Source organism: Quercus robur, chromosome 7 (genome assembly GCF_932294415.1).
Source record: "Quercus robur chromosome 7, dhQueRobu3.1, whole genome shotgun sequence".
NCBI classification, from domain to species: domain Eukaryota; kingdom Viridiplantae; phylum Streptophyta; class Magnoliopsida; order Fagales; family Fagaceae; genus Quercus; species Quercus robur.
Window position 1 is genome coordinate 49449250 of NC_065540.1, and position 21248 is coordinate 49470497.

Below are 21248 nucleotides of genomic sequence, written 5' to 3' on the forward strand. Positions count from 1 at the left end.
GCGGCAATTGAGTTTCTCCATTTACTCTATTATCTTCCCGTCTTCAACTGGGCTATGTATGACATTCTTTTTCATGGGCTGTCATTTTAGTATGGACTGGATCTTGCTTCATAGATGGGTGGCCCAGGTAGCCTTCATTTAGATTTGAGCGAAGTGGGTTCCTTGGGCTTTTTACGTCCACTTGGTGAGGAGATTTATTGGGCTTTTCTGGCCCACATCTAATATTCTACTGAGGAAATTGAATCGATGGGCTTTTGGACTGTCCGATTTTTAACATGATTTTCAGGGGGGGGGGGGGGGGGGACACATAATTTCAAGCCAGTTAAACATAGTGGTGTAGGCCCAGAATTTGTTGAGTGATGATTTGGGATTTGTCGGGCAAAGTCCAACCCATAAAGTGTAAGGTGGTTTCATTGGGTCCATATATTTTCATTATGCTCTTGATCTTTAATTTTTTTTTTTTTTTTTTAGTAAGCAAGTATTCCCCCAAAGAGATATTGCCACGTGATGTTATAAAAATAAGTACCTAAACAATGAGAGATTTTTTCATGCACTGTCCCTTAAATGTTTCATGTTAAGAAGACCTTTTTTTTCTTTTTATAATTTACTTTTTCTTTTTTTAATTTTGGGAGAAGGCCCACAAGTCACGAGCCAGCGAACATTCCACTTTTTAGGTGAAAGAATATTTGGAGGGGTTAGCTGTCTTTTAAACGGTTAGGTTTTGCCAAAGTTAATAAATAGTAGGGGGTTGCTCATTTTTTATTTAGCTCTGAACTCACACTATCAGCAATAGGAACAAAAAAGAGAGGAGAGATGGTGGCTGTAATAATCAATCAGTCCACAAAGTTATACCTATATGATTATGGGTCACAATCTTTTGATCAAGGTAAAAGCTTACATTTACAAATGGAAAAGGTTTGACTTATATACAATGCACCACTTCTCTGATATTTACATCCGGCCTAAAAACCTTGTCAGCGGAACTCGTACAAGAACACGAGATGCATGCAGCATTTGAACCTTCCTCATGGATTGTGGGTGAAATGGTTCAAGAAGATGACTATACCTCATGAATTTGCAGCAAAATGATTAAATATGGTTTCCAGAGTTGACTGGCTGATACTGTATTCTGCAATGCCCAGCCGAAATCTGAAGAGATAACAAAAAACACTGGTCAGCTTGATGAGCAAGAAGAGAACATGGAAAATATCACCTACATGGATAATACTCATTCCACTAGCCTAATTCTAATTGCTTAAACAAGGTACGTACTAATATATCTTTACCTGTTTTGTTCCAGGTGTCCAAAAACATCTGAAAGTGATAGGCCTTCTCCATACGGCAACTGCAACAAATTTTAAGATCAACAACTACTGTAAGAATTGTAAAAGCCACAGCAGTTACAAGAAAACACACACCCACAAGTCTATATACAATTGCCTATTTAGGGGTACAACCCAGATGAATATTTATCTTAGTTGTCATTTGTGTGACCAGGTATGCTTATCATTTCTACCAAGAAACATAAGACTTGTTTGAATTACATCTAGTATCCCAAAGCCATTATTGATTTTACCTGATATTTGACACTCAATCCATTGCATCCTTGGAATGTTGCACCAGGAAATGAAGAAAGGATAAATGAATCAATCACAGAGAACTTTTCTTTCGCTAACCACCACTCAGAAAATATTGGCAAGGGTATGCCACCTACACAAACTCAAATAGTAATTAGAAAATTGCAAGACAGACAAAAGAGAGTCAGAAAATGATTACATTGACCATCAACTTAGAGAACCTAACATACATGAAATTATATTCATGACATAATTTATTCCTTTTATCTTCTTCTTCTTCTTCTTTTATTTATTTATTTTTTAATTTAAGAAATGCATACATATTCTAAAAGTTTAAGTTGATAACAAATGATGAGTTTAAGAATTTAACCCTTATTCTAACACTCCCCCTCAATTGTGGGTTTAAACTCCCCCTTAATATGTAGGGCCAAAATATTTAAAATAATGGGAGGTTTAGAGTGGGACATGGTTCGAACTCAAGACTGCTCTCTTTAATACCATAATAGATTACCCTTTTCCATTAGTTTAAGCTTTCAGGACAATTGTGATTTCAAATTGACAGTTGGTTTAAGTAATGCTTTTGGTGTTGCAAATTCTGTAGCAGGTACTAGAAATGGTGATGGCAATGATCTTCATAATATTGATATCTATTCAAATTTAAAATTATTATTTAATACAAATGAGAAGTAGATTAATGAGTAAGAAGATATGAATTATAGTGAAACTTCTACTAATAATTTGGACACGTCTTCATTCTGATGTAGAAGGCGTTTTCTGTATTTCACCTAACCCAGGGGAACCCCGCGCCAGGGGAGGGGGAGGGGGGTTGGATGGGGATAGGAACTGGTCTTATGGGAAGCCAGGAAGTATTATAGTTTCAGCATGTTGCTGTAAAACATAGAAGAACCATACAGATATAGTGCGAAAGTGGATCGAGTTAAACTGTGGTATGTTAAACCAGTATTGACTACCAACAACAAATAATCTTTTGAAAATCAAAACACATGAAAAATGCAAATGTCAAGAGTTTAACATATCAGGAAAACATTCAAAAACAGAAGTAAAAGGATCAAAGCGTAGTTTGCATTGAAACAAAAGAATCAAAGGATCAAAGGTTTGGAAAGCAAAATATATGAAATCTGAAAGTAGTAGCAATGGTGGTGATGATAGTGATGATTAAAAGTAATGCAGTATCATTAACTTTGTGAAAATGACAAGCCAGAAGCTTTTAAAGGTTTCCCATTCAAACTCCCAAGGAAACAAAAAAACATTAATAGGAAAAAAATTATCAACAGCAAAATAAAGAACATAAATCAGCATATGCAACACCTACCATGTCGAACCAACTGCTCAGATAACTGATCACCAAAAGTACCATCAGAAAATAGTGTTGAAGATACAAGTGTCTTAGTTCGTTCTTCGTTACCAAGCCAGCGCCCAATTATAATTATCATTTCCCTTGACAAGCTAATCTCTGCCGCTGATGCATTTTCTGATGCAATGGAATCAATACCCCCAATGCAAACTTCAATGTCATCAAGTAAACTTCTTGGGTGAGAGGGAATGTCAAAAAGCCTTTCTTGAATAATCCGGCAAAGGTTTTCCAAGTCCACAGAACTTACCTCAGTAGGTTTTACCTGAGGACAGGGAACATAAATTTAATTTCCTGAAAAAGCTCCAAAAGTTTGGAAATCATCATACATACCTCTAGCTCAAGATGATTTCCAAATCGTGTTTTTAGATGCTGTGGACTCCCAATGCATCTTAGTTGGCCTCCAACCTTCAAATCAAACACAAAATAATCAAAATAATTATTAAATGATATTACAAGTTCTTCAGTCTAGCAAGGAGCACAGAATCTATACCATTATCCCAATCCTTGTGCACAGAGCTTGAGCTTCATTCATGCTGTGTGTTGTAAGAATTACCGCTGTCTTTCCACGCCTGGTAGATAAACGAGATATCACTTCCCACATGAATCGTTTGGCAAAAGGATCCATACCTACAATAATTAATTATTAGTAACAACAACAAATTAGTTGATTGGAAATAACACTAACAACGAATAGAACATGTTATTTGAACACGAACTATAGGCTTGGGTGGGGAGGATGTCTTTGCAATTGATTCATGCATAAACAACTCAAATTAAGGATAAGCAAACAATGCATTAACTACAAGATAAAACCTAGATGTAGTAAAAAGGGGTTTTTTCATGGAGTAGTTTGAACATCAATAATTTATAGCCTCCAAGAATCCTATGAAACTGACATGACTCGTATAATTTCATATCATGCATTTCAACATAATACTAACAGACAAATTGAAGAGTAATTTCATGTGTGAAAGGCATTGTACTGTCAGATTGTTAGATGCACTAATAATAAATCAAGGCTTTTGTTTCTACAGGGTTGTGTGACTTTGGCTATGGGTCCTCCCATGAGGGAGAGGAGAAAATTCTTAAAAGAGCATGGAGTGGGTTTCTTTGAAGAGTAGTTTGAGTGTCTGTCTATTTTTGAGTGAGAGAGTTAGGTGTATTGGGGCTTTAGGATTGTGAGTTTGTGAATGTGTGAGATTTGTGATTTAGTTTGTGTTTGTAATTGATAACAAGTTTAATATTGATAGTTTTCAAGTTTAATGTTGAAAAACCATACTTTTAACTAGAATTGATAACAAAAGTTATGATACTTACTATTAGTCAAACTTATCGAATAAAATGTAGAATAAAAAGTAGCGGCTTGTATACCTGTGGATGGCTCATCTAGAATGACTATAGGAGGATCTCCTATCATAGCAATTGCAACAGATAATTTGCGCTTGTTTCCGCCACTAAGGGAAAACGATGGTTTGTCTGCATGCTTCAACAAATCAAACTCCACTAGTTTTTCCATTACAACCTGTTCAGATAGCTTGAGCCATTAAAGATCTAAAACATGATTGTCTCTATATACCAAATCACACAATTAAAGTTAAAGAAAATTTCTTCTATGTAAAACATTCAATATTTGATTGTATAAGAAACTTGATTCATACAAAATCCTGAACTCAATCTCAAATGTGAGGGATGATCATGGTTGACTGTTGTTGTATGTGTAAGAAGAGTGGTGATCTTTAGTGTTTGGTGTGTGATGGCTAAATATGTGTATATGATGCTTGAAGGTCCAAGAAGGAAACCAAGATCCTTCAGACATAGGGCTTGGAATTTAGTACCATTGTGCTCGTAGACTTTGAGGGGGAGAAATAGAAGAACTTTTGAGGGGCATGAATTGTCAATTTTGAGGGTTAAATCGATGTTTGTCAGCTCCTTTCTTCATTGGATGTCATTAGATGCTGGTAAACCAAAGAATATTGCAGATATCAAAGACTGCATTTTTTAAAGTTCAGTGGGTATTAGGTGAATAACATCCAATGTCCTCCCCGCATCAAAGGACTATTGTACTCTTTAATTTAAATATTAATACAAATTCTTATTACCAATCTAAAATAAATAAATATTTGAGAACAATAAACCAGATCTCTCTCTCTCTCTCTCTCTCTCTCTCTCACACACACACACACAACTAATCAGATTGTCTAACTAATACATTCAATCCCAAACTGAGGAAAAGGAACCCAGAGGAAAAAAATTTCATTGATGCACAATCAAATCCCAGCGAATCAAACATGAACAAATTCTAAGTTGGTTGTGGCTGAGCAGACCAGATTCTGATTTAACCACCAGCTTAATACAGTAAAATGAACTATAAGGTGTGAACTAATATACATACATCATCTATCCTGTATTCTGGAAGTCCTTTTATTCTTGCATAAAGCTCAAGATGCTCTCGAACAGTCAAAAATTCTAATAGAGCATCAAATTGTGGGCAATACCCAATCTGAAATTAAAAAAAAATAGAAGAAGTTAGCTAAGTTCTACCGGTATATTACAAATAGCTAGTCTACATTCAAGATTAAAAAAAAAAAAGGAAAAGGAATGAAATAAATCAATATATACATGCCGACGAGCAGCCTTGGGATTGGAACGTATATCTTTGCCAAAAATAAAAGCAGTTCCATCAGTTGGGGATTCTTCTCCTGTATGGCAAATATATGATCAAAAATAGTAACCTCACTAACTATTTCAAAATTCAGAAACATGCTAATGTAATTTAAAACAGACAGTGTTTCAGGTACTTAATTATTAATTATAGAAAAATCAGAACTCTTGACACTGGTAAAAGTTTCTAACATTATCATGTTCCTATAAAGCTCATCAAGTTGGGGACCACATAAAACCTCAGGAATTTATATATAAATAAAAGACGAGTATACAAGACAGCTAAGCAGGAGAACAGACACTATATAATGGAGTTCCCCATTATCACATATGGGCCCGTTAGGTAATGTTGTTCTAGTAACATTGTTTAAGTGTTGTGGAAATATGTGTGAATGAAAAAGTGTTGTGAAAATATGTGTTGTGTTGTTTAAACAACACAACTAAACTAGTAATTTCTTATGAAGTTGACTCCTCCAAAAAATTAATTGAATTAGAAACTGTTCATGACAGCATAAGATATACTTAGATGTTCCACAGATAAATTGCTCATGTATCATTACAGAATTTTTACATACCAGACAGCATTGAAAGTGTTGTGGTTTTCCCAGCTCCATTTGTTCCTAAAAACCCAAAACATTCTCCTGCTTGAACTGTGAAAGTCAGTGATTGTACTGCGACCTTAGTGCAGTGATGCATTCCTCCAGTATACACCTAAAAGTGGTATAATAGAATCGTGAAAGGTTGTAGTATTGGCATTACAAAATTACAACTTAAGAACAGGTAATTTCATACCTTCTGAAGATTACGCAAGTAGATGATGGCATTATCAATTGAGCCTGAAAGTACCCTATTTCTTTCTGTTTTCACATCTATGTCTTCATCAGGATCAAGAGCAACAGTTTCTGAGGAGGGTTTCAAGAGAGGTTCTAAATAACTAGAAGTACCACGCTGGGGAATTTTAATACTTCTCCACCACTCTTTGATTGTGACAGGAGTCAAATTGTGAGAAGGCAACAGTTCAAGGCCAAGTGTTAAGAGGAAGAAACCAATGCTCTGCCACAGGTAAGAAAATTGAGTGGAATCAAACGAAGTCCATTTTCAAAATTATTTTTCTAGTTCAATTTCAAAAGCATATTTAAAAAGAATACATGTGGCTGACCTAATCTAATCTATCAAGGATCTATAGCCGACCCCAAATTTTGGGATTTAGGCTTTGTTGTTTTTGTTGTATTTAAAAAGAATAGAAAAACAATAAGATTTCTACACTCATGCTTTAAAGTTTCCACTGATACAGCAATATGTGGGAAGATTGAATTGCTACAAAGTGGCATCTATGAACTAATGGAAGTCCACGCAAATCCCAGCAATATAACATTTTTTTTATTGGCGAGTTACACATGCACCCAATAATTATTAAACCCACAACAACTTACCCTCCATGGGTCCACCCTTTCTTAATGGAGAAGCATTATTTGAGCCAGAGTAGCTACATAACAGTTTTATTAAAATATTAAACCAAAAAAATACTTAATTTTGTCTCAGTGCATTACATCAAATAAACATTTATCAATTTATGTGAAAATCTAGTTTCTAGATATCTAAATGGCTCCAAGCTAGAAGTTGTTCCACCACTTTATTACATGAACCAACTGATCATAATAAAATAGATTAGCAGAAATGGGCATTGTATCATTGAAAAATCCACTCATTTAATTGAATGTCAGTTAAGAAAAGTTTTGTACAAGCTGCATCAATATCAAACTGGAAGATCATAGTTATCGGGCAATCTGAAGATGGAATGTCTATATTATGCCTCTGTGGCATTAGAAAATTGGGAAGATGAGAAACCTTCTAGTCCTTACCATAAATAAAATAAAATAAAAATAAAAATAAGAAAACCAGGCCAATAGACTCAGATTAAGCTCTGGGTTAAGAAATCCAATTTAGAGAGGATATTCTTAAATCACTTTTGAGATCTTACGAACATTTTTTGTGTGCTTAAACAGAAGAAAATTGGTTTACACATCAACATCTATTGTCCTGCATATCCTGCATACCACGTCGCCAATTTACTGCATATGAATTTCAATTGATGGTTCCAGCTCTGACATAAAAAGTTAGAGTAGCTAGTTTGTTATTAAACATTCAAATACGTCGATAGGGAAGTGGATGTTGCTCCTCAGCTTCATATATAATTGGTACAAAAGCATGGATGGTGATGAACATTTGTTGGACAATATTATCCAGAAAATATTTGAAATTACCAAACTTACCTAATCTGAGTTGCTATCCTCTTTCACTTTAATTATTAGTTTTTTTCCCCCAATTGGGGTCCTCTTTCTCTGATTAAGGTTCTTTAGTTTAGCCATCAGTTAAAAATTTATAAATAATTTTTTTTTAAAAGCAGGACATTCCTACACAACTAGGATTTGTTAAATTATTTAAAAAAATAAAATAAAATAAAATAACTCTACTTAAGGATATATTCATTCAGCCTTATTCTAAAGCATAGGTTCTTTGGCTTTCTTCGACTAATAATCAGTTATAACCTTATAGGCGATTGTAAACTGAAAGAAAAAGCCCCCCTCGTCTTGCTAGTTGCTATATATATATATATATTTTTTTTTTTAAGATATTGGATTTTTGTTAATGTAATGGCCCAAGAGGCCCAATATATTGTAAGCCCATGTAGGGCTAACTCTAGCTCTTGTATATACCCTACTAGGGTTCATTGTAATAAAAAATTGAGAATACTACAAAGATGTAACCCCTACAGTTTTATCCCGTGGAGTAGGCTATCAAGCTGAACCATGTAACCCTTATTTTTTCTCTCTTTCTTGCTTCTGCTTCTCTAAATTTATTTTATTCTCATTTTTCAACATTTATTTTCTTCTTTCTCTTATTTGATGTCTTTCAATAACATAAAAATAAAATCTTGTCTAAGTATTTTGTCATGTATATATTATATAAGTATCTTCAAACTAATATAAATTGTGTCTTACTATACAACATACACTCATTTTTTTTCATGTGCAATGCATGTAATCAAAAAGTTAATCAAAATATAAAATTGTAGACAAGCATACAGCAGAAAATCATAAAGCATATGGTAGAAAAGCTTCATGCAGGACTGGGATAAAAAACGTACCTCAAGACCAAGATAACAAAGGGAGGCACCAGTAACATTCCAATCAAAAACACCATCACTTGATTTATCTTTCATCCCTTGCCGTAGCAGAGCTAGCGAAGCAAGCCCATCAGCAAAGCAAAAACCTGGAAATAATCTGAAGAAATTCTGGAAGGATACATAACAGAAGTAAGGAATAAGACAGTTATTATCAGAGTGAAGGCCGGCTATATATAGAGGCAGATATTTAGTTACAACATATATGTAAATTTTTATCAAGTGAAATGTAATATTAGATTCAGCTCTTGGCAGTATTGGAAAGATTTTACAGGAATACAATCATAGAAAAACTGGTTAGAAACTGCACACAATTCTGGAAGCAATCATATGCTTTTCTGATGGAATATGGCATTGCGGATGGTAACACATGTCTGACAGAATTGACAGCATGTAAGTCAATTTAAAAAGAAATTAAGCAAATTTTCAGTCATCAGTGAGTTCATTCTTCAAAAATGACATCCACTAGACAAAATGTAGCTTTCGATCAAACAATATATAATAACAAAAAATGTGATAAACAACTAGGACACAGTAAGGTTGAGGGCCTCATCTTATGGATGGGCCCAAGATGACATTTCTCTAACCAGTTACACGCGCGCGCGCACGCACACACATATATATAATGATGATTAAATCAAATGGATTCTGACTTCAAGCATTAAATTAACTGTCTTAGTTAAGAGAAGTAATGGAAAATTTTGGTTCAAAAACACAATCAATTAATTTTTCAAATCCTTCTGGAGCTGTATGAGCCCTTCTTGTATGCCATAAATGACCTACGTATAGAAAGAATCCTAGAACAAAATGAGAGGTAGCTAACCAACATCTAGGTTATACATATAAAGAATTTTTTTTTTTAATTTTTTTTTTTTTTTAATGTTTTCATCGTATACATAACCTAGATGTTGGTTAGCTACCTCTCATTTTGTTGTAGGATTCGTCCTACTCATAGGTCATTTATGGCATACAGGAAGGGCTCATGCAGCTCCATCAGGATTTGAAAAAGGAATTTTACCAAGAGAAGGAAACGTATAAATGAAGAGCCTCCCAACAATTACAATTGAACACTTAAATGATCCATAAAATCAACTAATGAGTACAAGAGAACCCCCCCCCCCCCCCCCCCCCCCCCTCCTTCATTGTACAAAATTCAAAAAGAAAACTGAAGAAAGAGGCCCTAAGATCAACCACAGATATGAGATATCTCCCCACCTCCAAAAGTTAAACAATTCCAGCCCTGCAAAGCATCCACATACGGTCCTTTCCAACAAGACCATACAACAGTCACCTTAGATGGCATCACCCGCGCTCCAATAGAAGATAAAATGAAGGACCACTAGTCATGAGTAACAGGACAATGAAGAAGGAGGAGGGCCATTTTTTCTGCATCATCCTAATACATGCAATGCCAATTGACCAATACCATATTTCTCTTTATCAGGTTGCCTACATTCGATATTCTAATCAACGTTGCTGTCCAAAAAAAATAAAGGGCTCTTTATAATCACCCCTCAAACAAACATAATATGATTGCACACTAAACTCTATATTGCTATTTAGGCCCCATCAAATATGATACTCCCCTCCAAGAAAATAAATGTCAGAGTCCAATTAAATATTCACACACCACAATTCCCAATCATGAAAACCACAAATAAATCTTAAAATCCAAAAACAAAGACCATCCTCCCTTGTAGAGAAAAAGGAAAGCATGGATGCATTCTTATTCACAACAATTGAAAATAAGTCTAGATACATCTCCTTTAGGGCTCATTCACCACACCACCCATCATGAGAGAAACTGATCCTCCTACCATTTCTGTTTTGTAAGAGATGAAAGAGGACAACTTCCTCCAACCCCTTCTAATTCCCTTCCACAGGCTACACCCATGTGGCCTACAAATAACCAAAGTAGTCCATCCACACCCTGCTTCCCCATTTTAGGAAGCAATAACATTCCTTCAAGAGTATTTATATATAATAAAAAAAATACATTCCTCCAAGAGCGATCACCTTACTCCACAAACCTCCATAACCATCTACTGAATAAGGCTGGCTTAAAAGTTAAATTTCAATATGATAATTGTGCTGGTGACTAACAGGTTGTTTTGCAATTTAAGGCCATGAATGAATTCCATCAACTTCCTCAATTGACAAATATTTATAAATGAAAATAATAATACAATATTAAGAAAAAGGGTTGCACTAGCTGTCATTAGGGCACAGCATAGTGCTGGGGACTTTAATCCTATGGAAGGTCTCAAGATAGACATGTATCACCATTATCTAAATTAAAATTTAAATCTCTTAACTCCATTGGTGATTAATAGATAGGTTTGAAGTTAACGCCATCATAATGAATGCCTTCCACACCCTAAATTGATCATCAAAAATGGAAAAAAGTCTAACACCTTGAGAAAAGAATTTGCACTTGCTGTCGTCTTTATAAGCCCCATAATGAATGAGATAACCATAAGAATGAGTCCAGTGAAAAAGTGCACCAAGAGGACCACATTCTGCAAGAAGAGTGAGAATGTAAGCACTCATGAAATTATAAGAATAATGCAATGAAAGCTAAAATTACCATTGAGAAGTGAAAGTGCCCACCTGTGCCATGGTGTGGTCAGAAAAGAAAAATGTAAGGCAATAAGTGAATGATGCAACTGATAATCCATACTCCAAAAACATGAGGATTGTTGGCAAGACACAACCCGTTCCAATAAACTGATCCAGACCTACAGAAAGTTTAAATATGACAAGAAGGAAAAAAAAAAAAAAAAAAAAAAAAAAAAAAAAAAAAAAACCCCCATTAATCGTGACAATAATGAAAAACAAAGTGATAATATAACGGAGTAATTATTAATCTATAATTATTTTAACAGGGTGGAGGGAAGGGCTAGGAAATGAAGGAGAGTGAAGGGAAAGTAAAGAAATCTACCTTCCCTCTTGTTATTGGGTTTTCTAGGATAAAACAGGAAATCTAGTCGGCCTAATGAAATGAAAAAGAAATATGGTACAAATTTCCTCTCTTTGTACTTCCTCAACACCCGAATTTACAAGGAGTAATATGGTAGGCCTAGAGGGAATGATAATCCTTCCATTTGCCCCCTCCCCTTCTCAAAACACACAGGAAAACTAAGTGCAAAGACATGTATTAATCATTTTCAGTTTTCCTACCCCTTTTACATTCCTGCTTTTTACCTTTTTTGATAAGTAAATAATGCAGGGGCACCTAGGTACGCAGGAAATATAAAACATCTGAAATATCACCGTAGCATTGAAATTAGTCAATGTAATCAAGCTTTCAACAGTGCCATTACAGCATTAATTTAATATAGTACTTATAAAAATAAAAAAACTCAGCAACATGGTAATTGGTAAGGGTAATGATGTTCTAGAACATAGGTTCAAATATCTAACTTTTCGCCATAGCATTGTCTTCAAACTTTCAACAGTGCCAGGGGTTGAATAATTAAAGAGAGAGGGAGGGAGGGCATGCTTAAGCTCAAAGGCCTCTTGGAGCCTAGGTACAAAGCGCAAAGCGCAAGCATGCGCCTGATTGAAGTGAAGCGCACATTTTTTTAGAAATAATTTAAAATTTTTAAAAATTATTATTAATGAGAAATGCAACAATCAAATGATCAAATTATCATATAAATTGAAATAAAACTTTTTATATAATTCATATAACATTTAGATATGCCCTACTTTTGCAATTTTAACACAAAAATTGCAAGTCAAGTCATTTTATTTTTTTGGATAAGCTAGATATCAGTACTTCCATATAATATCCTTTCTTAAATCTCCCATATCTATAATGCCCTATGACTAATTAGTAATATTAGTTAATAATATAATCACTTAATGATAATAACTCCAGAAGAATTAGTTTGCTATGTTCAAAATCAACCACTAAAGTAACTAAACAATTACCACATATATTATATCATACGTTTTTTTTTTTTTTTTTTCATGAATGAGCTAAGAATATGAGGACATTGCAACATGGTAATTGGTACCAAGGAGCTAGGTGGGTTACTGTTTCAAGGAGAAAAAATAAAAATAGAGAAAATCTAGGAGGTTGTGGGTTGGGTTTTAGGACAAGTTATACTCTAAATATTTTTTTTTTGATAAGCAATTTACACTAAAAATATACAAAATCAATGGTTTATATCAATAATGTCAAGATCCTATAGCTTTAATTCAGTTTTGGTTTTTTTTTTTTTTTTTTTTTTTGAAAAATATAAAAAAGCTCCAAAAAGCGCGCTTTGAGCTTTTTGAAAAAGCTAAAAAAAGCGCACCGAAAGCATGCTTATTTGAACGAGCTTAGCTTTTGAGGCAAAAAGGTTGGAGCCTTGGGGCTTCGAGCTTTGAGCTTAAGCGCGTTTTTAAAAACACTAGGAATATAGCTTTGTTTTTTCTATTTTCTCCCCTCATAAGTATCAATTAATTCAATTATGAAAGTGACCAAATTAACCCCAAGTAATCTGAAAGATAAAATTTGAAGTGAGAGTTTACAGACGTACCAAAGATGTAAAAAAGAATTATTGCGAAAGATGAAGGAAATAAGAAGCTGACAAAGTCCCATATATATGTAGAAGTCCAATATGAAAGTATGGAAACCTGCACAAGGATGTAGTCATATATCTATTTCCATAGTAGTACTAAAAGAATCAAATTTAGCAGCCATTTTTTTTTTCTTTTCGTTAGGACAAACATACCCCACTAATTAGTTGTTGATGTTTAGCTTTTACTTCACGTTCCTGCATTAAGATCATAGAAATTATTATGCCAAAAAACAAGAAATTAGAGAATACTTATGGTGTATGAGCTAAAGAAGTTACACATTCTTAGGGAAGCACTCCCATAAATTTATTTAGGCAATGTTCTCATGAGAGACAATATAATTAAACATAAATAAATAATACTAGATCGATGTTGCAAATTACACCCCTGAAGTTTGGAGGAGGTTTGGGGGTGTTTGGATTTTACACCCTAAAGTTTCAGAATTTGAATTTTACCCCCTAAACACATCATTTTTGTAGCCTAAAAAAAAATTTAAATAATTAAAAATGGCAAGGCATAGTTAAAATGATGTGGCATCATTTAATTGGATGAACTAAACACGTGGTAAGTTTATGTGGCACTTAACGGAAAATATGGACAATGGAGCTGTTGATGCAAACAAAATAGAATTTCAATGGGTAAAATCAAAATTTTGAAACTTTAGAGTGTAAATCCAAACACTCCCAAACTTTATACTTAAGGGGAGTAGCTTGCAATTTAGCCTTAATTTTTATTTAATCTAGCAACAAATGAACTATACCCTTAAACTTGTTCCCCAATATATACATATATATATATATATATATATATATACCTGGATTCGAGGTAAGAAAACAAATGATATGTAACAATTTTTTTAAAATAATGTATTAAAGGTAAATTACATATGGCCAATCGGCCAATGGGTCTGAAATCACAACCTCACCCACCACCTTGTTCTTAAGGGAGGGGGTGCCATTTGAAAAAGAAGTCATTTAAATTCCACTTTATTTAAATTAAAATTAAAAAAGATTTTTGAACTCCCACTTCAAATGAAACTAGTTTATTCTTTTCCTTTTTAATTTTTAAATTTTTTTTTTTTTTTTTTGGAGATAAGTTAACTTAAAACAACACTATATGATGCTAGGAGTAGGAAAGGCCATACAAAATTGCCGTAGTAGATGAGATAGAGTTGTGGAAAATACCTTTACAACAGGAACAGCAAATGAGGCAGGAATGAAAGAGAAGGCAATGTTAACAATAATTGCTACAGAGAATGCATCAAGATCCTACAAATTGAAAATGAAAATACATTGAATCTTCTTGTTTCATTCAAATATAAGTCCATCCCCCAAAAAAAAAAAAAAAAAAAAAAAAAACAAACAAACAAAATGCAAAGCCAATTTCATCATAGTGTTGAGATATTATCAATGTTAGGGTTGAAAATGTCCATATGATAATGACTTAAAATAGCAACATCTATGATTGGATAAGCGTGTATCTGTGGGCCTATGCTGAGTCCCAAGTCGGGTGTTTGTATGGTCAGATTAGACCATATATGTGATTACGAGCACTTGACTAGCCTTTTTTGGGATATAATACAGATGTAACTAGCGCTTCTTTGGGTCATTCCAAATGGTATTAGAGTCGACTTGGAAATGTCATGTGGCTGGGAAACTGCAGCATAACGTGGGACCTAACAAGGACATGATGATTTTAAGTGGAGGACATTGTAATACCTTGGTGGATTATATTGGATAAGTGTGTGTTGCGCAGGCATGTGTTTAGCCCCCAAAAATATTTAATTGGTTGAACTTGGCTACATAAGTGATAACGATGAGCCCCAATTGTAACTTTACTGGTATTTTTGGGGTATTGCGCAAATGTGACTAGCAATCCCTTAAATCATTACAAACTCAATAACAAAAAATGATAGAGGGGAACTTCTATTTCTGCCATGTTTTGATGTCAAGAAAACTAAGAAGAATGCATGTCAAACACTTGCAACCTCAACATAGTGCAAATGTGGCTAGCACTTCCTCGGGTTATACAAGAGCGCATGTTTTAATGTCATACCTTTTAGAATTTAAATTGAACACAAGAAATTTAAAAAAAAAAAAAAAAAAAATTATGAAATGTAAAAGAAAAGTAGTAAAGATTGTAGCTGACAGACGCTATGCATACTATATTATTAGATAATGCTTAATGGCTTGAGATATGTCATTGATCATTTTTCCTTTCTAGTTTTTTTTTAAGCAAATATATCTTTAATGATATGAGGAGCTCGAATACAGCAGATGTGTATCAAGCTCCACCTATAAAACTACAATTTACATTCTAATGCACTTTCCAAAAGGATGTCTGCTTGAACATTTGTTCCTAGAGGTAAACTAAAAAACTTCTAGATTGCATACCATTTTAGAATTTTCCCATTTTCCCCATCATATTGCGTCCAAAGGTAATCTTAAAATAAAAATCAGGAGAAGACAGGAGTGCATTACTCAACATACCAAAAGAGTTTAATATATTACAAGATAATAACACAATAATTGATTTAACATATAATACCCAATACATTTAAAAGAAAACCCTGAAGCATTTCCATAATAATAAAATCATGTTCTCATGAATAAGTGGTTTTATTTTTATTTTTATTTTTTTGTGTGTGGTGGGGTAGGGGGGGGGGGAGGGTGGTTTGGGGGTTGATAGTTCTTATTGATATCTTCTTTTGAGGGTTTATGGCAAGACTTAAGTGTGTAATCATGCTTGAGAGAACAACTCAAATAAATGAATGCAGTAACTTACATGATGTTGCAAGTGCTGACTTTCTGTCATAGGCAGAGGATGATTACGAGTTCGAATTGTCATATTTTTGTTTTGAGTAGCCAGCTTAAGAATTGCAGCATTCATTAAATTGATAAATGTTGGAGCAGCATGCTGACAAGAACTGTTGTGTAGTACAGTGTACCCTAAAGTTCCATCTTCATTCTGATCATCCATCACAATTGCCCCATACCTGCATATAAGAATGTATTAAAATCTCTAAAATTAAATAAAATTAAAAATAACTTAAAACTAACAATACTAAAGTTAATTTCATGTAGCTCACGTTGTTGAATAGCATCATCTCTTCTATTATTATTTTGCAAAATTGCCAATGAGATCACGAGATATCCCAATTATGGGGGAAGGACAAAAATTACAAGCAAATACACAACTTATCTTTAATGTTTTTGCCTACTATCTGATAATTTCTTGATAATTTATAAATAAACAACCCGTCAGGGTGTAGCCTCATGGTTGGAGGCTTGGGATGAGCTGTAGACCCAAACTTCTTGGGTTTGATCCCCAATAGGAGTTCTCCGGGATTACCTGATACATGGTTTTGGCAGATGGGACCGTGTATCAGTGGTTTACTCCCCAGGGTTGGTTCCAAGGTGTCCTAATTTGGTGAGGTTCCACGTCATCAAAAAAAATATATGTATATATATATATAAATAAACATTCCACTTCAATAGACATAATTTACTAATACTGTAGACGACTGCATGAAGTTCACATTTCTTTTTGGGTATCACCAGGATTCTTTCCACAACTATGATTTTGATTTCCATTAGTCATGCTAACACCATCTTAACAACTGACAGAAAGTCGTAAAGAATGAAGTAAATCAAATATTTGAGTTAACACACCTTGACTCATAGGATTCATTAAAGCTAGACATCAAAAATTCACTCATTGAAAGTAAAACTGGCCCCAAAGTTGGCCCTGCCACCTCAACTGCATCAGCTAATGCCTTCTCTGAGTCTGGGAATTTATATGCACTCGGTTTAAATTTTTGAATCAACCCCCCTTCAACGTATTGTGCAATCTGCAGCACAGATAGTTTAAAGGAAGAAATCACTGCATAGGCATGCAACCAATATGTAGTTAAATCCACTACATTGAAGACTTCACAACACAGGACATCACCCAAAAAAAGATGGAACATCAACATGAATTAACATGATTAACAAACCTCCTTTGCAATAGGCCAGGACAGATCAAAAGGAATTGGACCACCACCACCACCACCGCTTAATAGAGGATTAAATTGTGAAGTTGTAAAGGTCAGAGACTGCTGATCAGGATGTGGCTTGAGCTTGACAAAAATAAGTCCAAAAAACAAGAAGACTGCAGGAATCAAAAGCTGGAAAACAATGCTTTTGTGGTCTCTCCGAGCAGTTATCGCCCTTTTTATGAACAATGCTCTAAAATGTTGCCAAAATGTTGACCTAGAAATGAAACAACAGCTACAGCACTGCTTACTAAAGAAGTTTACGAAACTTAGAACTGTAGCAAAAATTAAGCCACAAGCTCTCCCTACTATGTTTGATATGACCCCAAGAATATGATTGCAATTTCCCAGAAGTTTGGAGTTATTTTTGGGCACATGATCATGAGAAGCCTGAGAAACCACAGCTTCAGGTAAACAAAAGTCTTCTTTATGCTCAATGCATTCAGCTTCAATATAGTCACATCCTGCAACTCTAAGGAATACCTCTTCCAGAGTTGTGACAGATATACCATAACTTTCGATGCCAAAATGGTCTTTGTCCTCAGACCTGATTGTTTCGGAGTTACAAACTGACCTTCTCATGCAACTTTCAATTTCCCTGAACATACTTTCAAAGGATGATGAAGATGCCATAGGAAGCTTGAAGGAAATCTCAGTTCCAACCTGAAAGTGAACGGAAGTATCAGCATTAGCAACATTGGGCATATCTAAGGATTTTTTACTATAGCACTCTGATATAGATTACACACAGGTACCCAAGCACACACATCCATGTGCAATAAGAGAGATTCCCAACCACACATATGTTAATGCCAAGGATCAGGGGCATATTTTATCATACCATTAAGTCATACAACAGGTGAAAAAATAAAGGAAAAATATTAAACCAGAAGAATATCTGTTGAACTTCAAACTACCCCTACACATTATAATTGATAGCTCTCATCATATATCATTGTAAACAGAGATATTGGCCCATTCAGGTAAAACGTTTCAACATCTTCTTTGCAAAAGTCATAGTTATACTTAGACAACCCATATGGTAAAAGATATACATAAAAATTTTAATTGATTAACAAAACAATTGATGGATAAAGTGAGAGAAATACCTCACTCACACATGTTGCTGATGGAATATGTCGATACACAATATCAGAAGCTACTGAGGCAGTAGGTGCAGACTGAAAGGAAGAGACAATAAAGCCATCAGCACAGAAAATAATAAGCAAACAGCCATTCAATGGAATGTAGAGAAAGATACACAGAAATAGAAGCACACCTTCACCAGCGTCAGAGTATAACCAACCCCATACTGATGCTTCAAGAAAAGGGAGCTGTTGAAAAAAAAAGAACATTTGAAACAAGGAATGTTTTTTTTTTTTGATAAGTAAAAAAGAAGTATATTAAGAAAACTACCTCATGAAAACAGAGGCAGAACAGATAGTACAGGGAGAGAAACAAACAAAAAAAGAGAACTAGAAAACAAACAGAAAGCAACAAAAAACTAAGTACAGTGAAGAGAACAAAGGAACAAAGGGAGGGAATCACTAGAGGTGAGTCCCCAAGCCCTAGACCAATCAAAAAGAGAACCACAAAAATAAGCTAGCAACTGGTCCTCGGATCTGTCCCTGTCCTCAAAAGTTCGCCAATTCCGCTCCCTCCAAATACACCACAAAAGGCACAATGGAGCTAAATTCCAAATGCTAGAAGAGTGCTTTCCAAACCAGTTCCACCAGCTGAAGAGCATTTCTGCAACCGATCTAGGCAAGACCCAAGAAATCCCAAAAGATCTGAAAATCAAGCTCCACAACTTATAAGCTTTTTCACAATGGAGAAGCAAATGGTTCACCGTCTCCCCATTGCAACGACACATAATGCACCAATCAACCAGCTCAAAGCCTCTACGCCGCAAAGTGTCCCCTGTAAGAATCTTCTCCCAAGCCGCCGTCCAAACAAAGAAAGAGACGTACGTAGGGGCCTTAACCTTCCAAATACCTTTCCAAGGAAAAGTAAAAGGAAAGGGGCTTCGAAGCTTGTCGTAAAAGGAGCGAATATTGAAGTCCCCCTTCTTCGACAATTTCCAAGCCATGCGGTCTTCTTGCTCGGAGTGAGGTAAACAAGAATCCAAGGTATGGAGAAAATTAACCACCTCTCCCATCTCCCAATCATTAGGATCCCTAAGAAAAGGAACCTTCCAACTTCTACGAGCCTCGGTCCCCTACCTTTCGAGAGATGAGGCCACAGAAGCCTCTCTATTAGAAACAATCCCATACACAACCGGGAAGGAAAGATGGAGTGGAGAGTCCCCACACCACTGATCTGTCCAAAACTTCACTCTATCCCCCACCCCAATCTCAAACCGGATAAACTTGCTAAAAATCTCCCAACCTTTTCGGATACTTCTCCATAAACCACACCCATGAACACCCCTACCCAACTTAGAAGACCAACCCCCCCACTCTTCCCCAAACTTCAAAGCTACAACCCTCCTCCATAGACGAGTCTCCTCAACCCCAAACCGCCATAACCACTTTCCAAGCAAAGCTTTATTAAAGGTAGTTAATTTCCTGATACCCAAACCACCATTAACCTTAGGAGCACACACCTTATCCCACCCCACCAAATGAACCTTCGACTCCCTCCACAGGAAGTCCCTCTGAATCTTCTCAATTTTATTAGCCACATGCGACGGAATGGTGAAGAGAGATAAATAGTAAGTAGGAAGATTAGAAAGCGTACTCTTGAGCAGCGTCAATCTTCCGCCTTTTAACAAATACAACTTCTTCCACCCGGCTAACCTCCGATTAATCTTCTCCAATATAGGATTCCAAATAGAGGGGGATTTATGAGATGCCCCCAATGGCATACCAAGGTAGGTCATAGGCAAGGACCCAATCCGGCAACCCAAAATCTCTGCCAAGGCATGAATATTATTAACCTCCCCTACTGGAACCATCTCACTCTTCAGGACATTAACCTTCAAACCAGTCACAGCCTGAAAACAAAGGAGAAGCATCCGTACATGAAGGATCTGTTCCACGTCCGCATCACAAAACAAAATAGTATCATCCGCAAATAGAAGGTGCGAGACACATTCCCCTTCACCCCGTCTTCCAACAGCCTTGAAACCCCTAATCAGGCCGGCACCTTCAACTCTTTTCAACATCCTACTTAAGACCTCCATCATGACAAGAAATAACAAAGGAGATAGCGAATCCCCTTGCCTCAGACCCCTCGTGCTCCCAAAAAAGTCAGCAGGAGCCCCATTGATCAAAATAGAAAACTGGACAGTCGAGATACAAGTGCGGATCCAACTACACCACTTCTCCCCGAAACCCATTCTCTTCAAAAGGTCCAGAAGAGCCTCCCAATTCACATGATCATAAGCTTTCTCAATGTCTAGCTTACAAATGACCCCCGGGACATTACTCTTCACTCGACTATCAACGCATTCATTAGCAATAAGAACTGAGTCAAGAATCTGTCTTCCTCCCACAAAACTATTCTGAGACTCAGAAATTAGATGATCTAAGACTAGTTTCAAACGATTCGCCAAAACCTTAGACAGGATCTTGTACATGCTCCCCACCAAGCTAATAGGCCTGAAATCTCGAATATTGGAAGCATCATTCTTCTTAGGAATGAGAACTAAGAAGGTAGCATTCAAAGATTTCTCAAAATTACTATGTTGATAGACCTCCTCAAAAACTGCTAGGACATCCCTTTCCACCACTCTCCAGCAATGGTGGAAAAAGGCCATAGAGAAGCCGTCTGGACCTGGAGCTTTATCTCCGGCCAGCTCGTTAACGGCTAGAAGAATTTCCTCCTTCTCAAACCTCCTTTCAA

The 21248-nt window shown here is 35.6% G+C and overlaps 1 protein-coding gene across 2 annotated transcripts in view; it reads right to left on the reverse strand.

Moving 5' to 3' along the window:
• Positions 1-821: 821 nt before the first annotated feature.
• LOC126693772 (ABC transporter A family member 1) overlaps positions 822-21248 on the reverse strand; it is a 44414-nt gene continuing 23987 nt past the window's right edge. Inside the window, exons 19-40 of one of the 2 annotated variants that reach the window (XM_050389896.1) lie at positions 18682-18736; positions 18512-18583; positions 17364-18065; positions 17038-17216; positions 16151-16361; positions 14551-14634; positions 13522-13563; positions 13327-13423; positions 11408-11535; positions 11212-11316; positions 8762-8908; positions 6406-6666; positions 6189-6324; positions 5572-5651; positions 5345-5452; positions 4324-4474; positions 3443-3579; positions 3283-3357; positions 2911-3214; positions 1577-1710; positions 1287-1345; positions 822-1149 (exon numbers count right to left, since the gene is read on the reverse strand). In XM_050389896.1, coding sequence (XP_050245853.1) covers positions 1068-1149; positions 1287-1345; positions 1577-1710; positions 2911-3214; positions 3283-3357; positions 3443-3579; positions 4324-4474; positions 5345-5452; positions 5572-5651; positions 6189-6324; positions 6406-6666; positions 8762-8908; positions 11212-11316; positions 11408-11535; positions 13327-13423; positions 13522-13563; positions 14551-14634; positions 16151-16361; positions 17038-17216; positions 17364-18065; positions 18512-18583; positions 18682-18736 — 3349 coding nt within the window. In that variant the 3' untranslated portion in view covers positions 822-1067. Of the gene's footprint in view, positions 1150-1286; positions 1346-1576; positions 1711-2910; positions 3215-3282; positions 3358-3442; positions 3580-4323; positions 4475-5344; positions 5453-5571; positions 5652-6188; positions 6325-6405; positions 6667-8761; positions 8909-11211; positions 11317-11407; positions 11536-13326; positions 13424-13521; positions 13564-14550; positions 14635-16150; positions 16362-17037; positions 17217-17363; positions 18066-18511; positions 18584-18681; positions 18737-21248 lie in introns of those variants that run through there. The other variant, XM_050389897.1, reaches the window with a different exon arrangement.